Source organism: Orycteropus afer, unplaced genomic scaffold, assembly GCF_000298275.1.
Source record: "Orycteropus afer afer isolate SDZICR_OR568_19922 unplaced genomic scaffold, OryAfe1.0 scaffold00766, whole genome shotgun sequence".
Classification (NCBI taxonomy): Eukaryota; Metazoa; Chordata; class Mammalia; order Tubulidentata; family Orycteropodidae; genus Orycteropus; species Orycteropus afer.
In genome coordinates, this window is record NW_006922353.1 from 155449 (window position 1) to 161655 (window position 6207).

Consider the following 6207-nt stretch of genomic DNA (forward strand, 5'->3'; position numbering starts at 1 on the left):
AGTCTGCAATTCTAGGACCTGGAGAATATTCTAAAAGTTTTGAGAACCTGTCATTCCAGAACGACTGAGCCCCTAGCGTTCTGAAATCACTGAGCTGCTATGGTTCTGGAATTCCCAAAAGACACCTGGAGGCTGAGGCGCCATCCTTCCCCCCGCCTATTGTCTGTGGTGAAATTTAGGGCCGATGACCACAGGGGCATTGGCCACTGACCTCCAAGCCAGTTAGCTGCCGTCACGCAGCCCTTCTCGGAAAGGCGAAGGCTTTCCAGACATGGAGAGGGAGGATGTTTAGCACAGGTCCCCAATTCTAGACTCTGAAAGGTCCAGCGTCCGGGATCCTAGCCCTAGACCTGAGACTCACAGTCCAGACTGCAGACGTCACGGTGTGACTTGGAGTCAATCCGTCCCACCTGCTCTTGTTTGTGAAATAAGCCAGAACAGAATCTAGACAATTGGACGGGAGCCTCTGTGGTTCTGAGTCACGGGAACCCAGCCTCAAATTCCCAAAGCCTTTGGTCATCTTATGGCTGATCTCCAGCCTCTGGAATGTGGAATCCAGATTTCAAGCCCCTGAACCCAGACTCAAGGATCCAGAATAGAGATTCCAGGCTCCCGGACTCTAAATGCATGTCCTAGAGCTGAGACTCTAGATCCCAGAGTCATGGAAGCCAGGCCCAAGTCAACTAGTCTCCACAGTCTACCTATGAGACCTCAAAGTCTGCACCAGACTAGAACGCAGCCCTCAGAACATAAAATCCAGCATCTATAATTCAGACTCTGTGCCCCAGACTTCACACAGTGTTGTTGTTGGTATGTGCTGTCAAGTCGGACCCGACTCATAGCGAGCCCTCCTTGGGTTTCCGAGGCAGTATCTCTAAGGAAGTAGATTGCCTCATCTTCCTTCTGAGGAGTGGCTGGTGGGTTTGAACCGCCAGCCTTCTGGTTAGCAGTCAAGTGCCTTAGGCACTGCGCCACCAGAGCTCCTACCTTCACAGAAGCAAAGCCCAAACCAAACCCAGTGCCTGGAGGGGATTCTGACCCACAGCGCCCCTAGAGGACAGAGTGGAACTGCACCACAGGGTCTCCAAGGCTGTCAGTCTTGATGGGAGCAAAGCCCAAACCACACCCACTGGAAGCAAAGCCCAAACCAAAGTCACTGCCATTGACTTGACTTGACTCATAGCGACCCCTCCTTGGGTTTCCGAGGCGGTATCACTAGGGAAGTAGATTGCCCAACCTTCCCTCCGAGGAGTGGCTGGTGGGTTTAAACCACCAGCCTTCTGGTTAGCAGTCAAGTGCCTTAGGCACTATGCTTTGGAAGCCCCCAGATTCCAAACACCAGACCCCAGACTCCTCGTCCCGAGTCTACATTCAAAGCTCCAGGATCCAGAATCCTGTCAAAGTCCAGACTCCCACCTCCAGAGTCAAGTCCTCGGATCACAGCTCGCTGACTCCAACACCCACCCTCCACCCTCAGGTCATGACCCCTGAATCCAGAATTCAAGGTCCACACACCTACTCCGGCGCAAGAAGCATGACTCTAGAGCCCAGTTTCCACACTCCAGACCCCAAATTCCAGATTGTAAGCTCCAGACTCGAGGCCCTGTATGTCGCCTGCAATTCTCTGCGCTGCCTCTCCCCTCCCCTCCCCCATAGGGAACTGCCCACCAGCAGGTCATTTTTCCTGGTAGACTCAGACAAAAGCTGCGCCCTCATAAATGCTCATTAGGGCTGGTCCCGCGCCCCACCAGCCACCAAGGCGTCCCGGCCTGTAAACTGGGCTCCCAGCCACCCCCACCCCACTCCCTGGGCCGGGTGGGGCTGGGAGCTTATAAATGCAGGCACGCGGGGGCCTGAGCCTCTTCTTCTGGGATCCAAGCTGCCCCAGATGCTCCTGGAGGACCCGGAGGGGGTGAGACCCTTGAGGCTGGAGTGGGGGTGAGGGGAGGACGTAAGGTCAAGAGGCTCCTGGTCTGAGAGGACGTGGGCCCTGCCCTGGTGTTAGTAGGGAGACGTGGCTGCGCTGGACTCAAGCCACTCGGGGCTCAGGAGGCATGAGCCGTCCCAGCCTGGGGGGGACGTGGGCTGCCCTGGCCTGGGGGGGGAAGAGGCTGCCTAGGTCTGGGGGAGCCACTCCAGTGAGGGGATACGGATCCCCCCGGCCTGAGGGGACATGGGCCTGCCTGGCCTGGGATAGGTCTGGGAGGGGCACGTCCCAGGGGCACTGAATGTCAAGGCAGCAGGTAGGTCCACGCGTCCTTGACTGAGGTCCCAAGTTAACCTGAACCAGGAAAACCTAGCGACGCAGGAGGCAGCCACAGCGGGAGGGGGAGGCCCAGAGTGACCCAGGAAGACTCCCCAAAGGCCAAGAGCGCTTGTACCGGCGCCAGGACGGCTACCAGGAGCTCTCCCAGGTCCGGTTCAGACCACCTCCCGCAGGCTTCCGCCGCGCCAGGCCACGGCTGGGCGGAGCGGGGGACACGGCGAGGACCCCACCACAGCCCTGTCTGGGGGCAGGGGGAGGGCCCCGGATGTCAGCGTTCCGGGCATCTGTGCCCTTAACCGAGGCAGAAAGGGCGCCGTGCCACCCAGAGGCGCCTCCCCGGAAGATGTGGGGCCTGCCGAGCCGTGTACGACAAGGTGGGCTCAGTGACAGGGAGAAGGAGGGCGCTCACTGAGGCCACAAGCTTCCCCGAGGCCTCGTGGGAGGTGCTGGGGGACCCCAGTGCAGTCAGACCCGGCCACCGTCCTCGGGGAGTTCCCAGCCCAGTGGGAGGGTCGCGGGAGGTCACAACAAGGCCTCAAGGAGGAAGCGGGCTGGGCAGGGAACGGAATGGGCTGGGAGAAGGAACAGCCTGAACGGAGGCCTGGAGGCACAACAGTGCAGGTGCGTCTAGGAGCTCCTTGGGGGCCGCGGACGAAAGGCCTGGCAGTCTGCTTCCGAGACGCTTACAGCCGAGGAAGCCCCCGGGAGGAGTCCTAGTCTGGAACATACGGGGGCGCCAGGCGTCGGGACCGACCTGACCGCAGTGGGTTGGGTTGGGTTTCTTGTATTTTTTCACTGTGTCTAGAAAGACAGGGCTTGTGAGTGTCCCAGCCATAGAGGGGAGGGGGAGCTACTCATCTCCTTGAAAGTGGCACCAAGGGGCTGAGTTTTAAGCTTTACCCTCCTGAGGGTGCTGGGGGCCACAGAGGGCAGTGACCAGGCGAGGGGCGGGGCCGGCTCCGGGTGGAGAAAGACCCTCAGAGGGGAACGGGCTGGAGGCAGGAGGGAAGGTGGGGCGGAGTCTAGAGAGAGATGTGGCCGGAGCTGGACCTCAGGGACAGAGAAGACCCAGGGGCAGGTGTGACGGTGCTGGGGTCTGACGGGCCCTGGGGTCTGGCTCCGTGTCTGGGCTAGCCTCACCTGGCTCCCTCGCCCCACCCCTCCCCCCAGACATCAGCTCATCCCTGGTCCCTGCTCCGCCATGTGGCTTCTCCTCACCTTCTCCATCCTGCTGACGTCTGCAGGTGAGGTGGGCAGAGGTGGGGTTGGGTCTGTGGGGGGGTGGCAGCCCCTCCCCCACGTGTGAGCCCTTTGCCAGCCCCTCCCTCATCCAGAGACCACCAATGATTGATTGCTCCTGTCCTCACACTCCACTCAGTCACCGGCCAACCTCCCTGAGTCACCTCACCGCCCCCGGCCTCTCATCGCGCAGGGCCCTGATGTCCCACAGACCCGCGTTCAAGTTCCTCCCCTGCTGTGTGACCCTGAGGTGCTGACATCACCTCTCTGGGCTTTCCCAAGACCCAACACCCAAAACCCACCGCCATTGAGTTGATTCTGACTCATAGTGAGTCCCATGGGGTTTCCAAGGCTGTAAATCTTTTCAGAAGTAGATTGCCTCATCTTCCTCCCTCAGAGCAGGTGGTGGGTTTGAACTGCTGACCTTCTAGTCAGCAGTCAAATGTCTTACCCGTTACGCCACCAGAGCTTGTGCTGAAGAAGACAGTAGCTTTCTGCAAAGTTTATCGTGAGGTTCCAAAGGCGTAACTCAGGGAAAGCCCATTGTTGGTTGTTCAGTTGGATGAGTCGACTCTGACTCCTGACACAATAGAGCTGCCCCATAGGGTTTCCTAGGCTGTACTCTTCAGGTAGCAGGCCACCCGGTCTTTCTCCTGAGAACCACTGGCTGGCTTTGAACCACCAACCTTTCGGTTACCAGTTGGCCACTTAACCATTTGCACCAGCAGGGTTCCTTAGGGAGAGCCCATGATAAGTGAGTGTTTGAGAGGCCAGCCACACAGACTCTGGGTCTGAATCCCGACTCTGCTGCTTCCTACTTACCTATCATCCCTGACTCTGGTCCTCAGCTGTAAAATGGAGATAGGACAGCCCCATCCCTCTTCGGGTTGCAGTGAGGATTAAATGTGGGCTGTGCAAGGAACCCTGCTGGTACAATTCTAAGTGCTCAGCTGTGAACCAAAAGGTTGGCAGTTCAAACCCACAGTGGCCCCTGGGGAGAAAGACCTGGTGATCTGCTCCCATAAAGATTAAACCAAACCATACCCACTGCCATGGAGTTGATTCGGACTCACAGCGCCCCTAGAGGACAGAGTGGAACTGCACCACAGGGTCTGCAAGGCTGTCAATCTTCACAGAAGCAAAGCCCAAACCACACCCACTGCCGTGGAGTCCATTCTGACCCACAGCGCCCCTAGAGGACAGAGTGGAACTGCCCCACAGGGTCTCCAAGGCTGTCAATCTTCACAGAAGCAAAGCCCAAACCACACCCACTGCCTGGAGTCCATTCTGACCCACAGCGCCCCTAGAGGACAGAGTGGAACTGCACCACAGGGTCTCCAAGGCTGTCAATCTTCACAGAAGCAAAGCCCAAACCACACCCACTGCCATGGAGTCCATTCTGACCCACAGCGCCCCTAGAGGACAGAGTGGAACTGCACCACAGGGTCTCCAAGGCTGTCAATCTTCACAGAAGCTGACTAGCTCATCTTTCTCCCATGGAGCAGCTGGTGGGTTTGACCTTTCAGTTAGTAGCCAAGCACTTTAACCACTGCACCACCAGGACTCCTTCCTGTGAAGATGATGGACAGCCTAGGACACCCTATGGGGCAGCTCTGCCACATGGGGGCGCTGTGAGTTGAAAACGACCTGAGCGGCCCCAACAACGACAGAACTTCAGCGGTGCTCAGCGCTCCCTGTGCGCCAGGCTCAGGGGCAGCATCGTCACAACGTCCCCACAGATGGGCCCAGCTGGTCTCGCTTCACAGAGGACAGGGCTGTGGCTCAGAGGGACAGCCACTAGGTCCAGGTCACCCTGGGGACAGGGGACTTCAGAGCCCACAGTCAGTCACAAGAGGAGAAATGACTTGTAACCCGATGCTCAGACGCTGGAGGTGGGGGTTGACTGTCATTAACCCACCCTCCCCCCCGCCGCCACTGGCCTGTGGGTGCTCCTCGGTCCTCCCCCCACGCTGCCAGCCTCCCCTCGGGCTCTCTCTGTCCCCGGTCTCCTCCCTGCCCCCACCTGCCCACTGCACCCACCGAGGGCCTCCGCCCACCTCCGGCTTGGACTGGCTGGGTGCAGCCTCGGTGGCCAGCTGTTCAGCCCCGCCCTCCACCTTTCTCCGCAGGACAACCCCACCCTTCCTTTGTTAAACCCCTCGTGAACCCCACCCGCACTGCCCCAGCCTCCTTACTGCCCTCGACCTAGCGCCTGACCTTGACAGGAGTGTGAACACCTGGACCTGGCTGTGCAGTCAATCCCTGGTCTGGTGTGGGTGTCCACGTGTGTGTGCATGGCTGTGACCTTCAAACATCCCATGTGTCCTTGTTCATGGTGCGGGTCTGTGTGTGTGTACACGTGTGTGCAAGGCTGTGAGTGTCCATGTGTGAACAGCGTCCCTGGATGTGAAGCCTGATGACCAGGCTCGCTGGCCACGTATCTGACTTGGTGTGGTTCCGTGCTGTCGAGTCAATTCTGACTCGTAACCCCACGTGACAAACTGGAACTGCCCAATAGTGTTTTCTAGGCTGTAATCTTTACGGAAGGAGCTCTGGTGCTGTAGCTGCAAACCGAAAGGTTGGTGGTTTGAACCAGCCAGCCTCTTCTGGGAGAAAAATGTAGCCGTACCATCCTGTAAAGATTACAGCCTTGGAAACCCTGTGGTGCAGTTCCACTCTGTCCTCTAGGGGCGCTGTGGGTC

At 58.6% G+C, this 6207-nt stretch overlaps 1 protein-coding gene across 1 annotated transcript in view; it reads left to right on the top strand.

Annotated features, from left to right (window-relative positions):
- The first annotated feature begins 3467 nt into the window (after positions 1-3467).
- Positions 3468-6207, top strand: part of LOC103211639 (kallikrein-15) — a 7482-nt gene continuing 4742 nt past the window's right edge. Inside the window, exon 1 of the mRNA XM_007957617.1 lies at positions 3468-3510. Within this exon, the coding sequence (XP_007955808.1) occupies positions 3468-3510 (43 nt within the window). The remainder of the gene's footprint in view (positions 3511-6207) is intronic.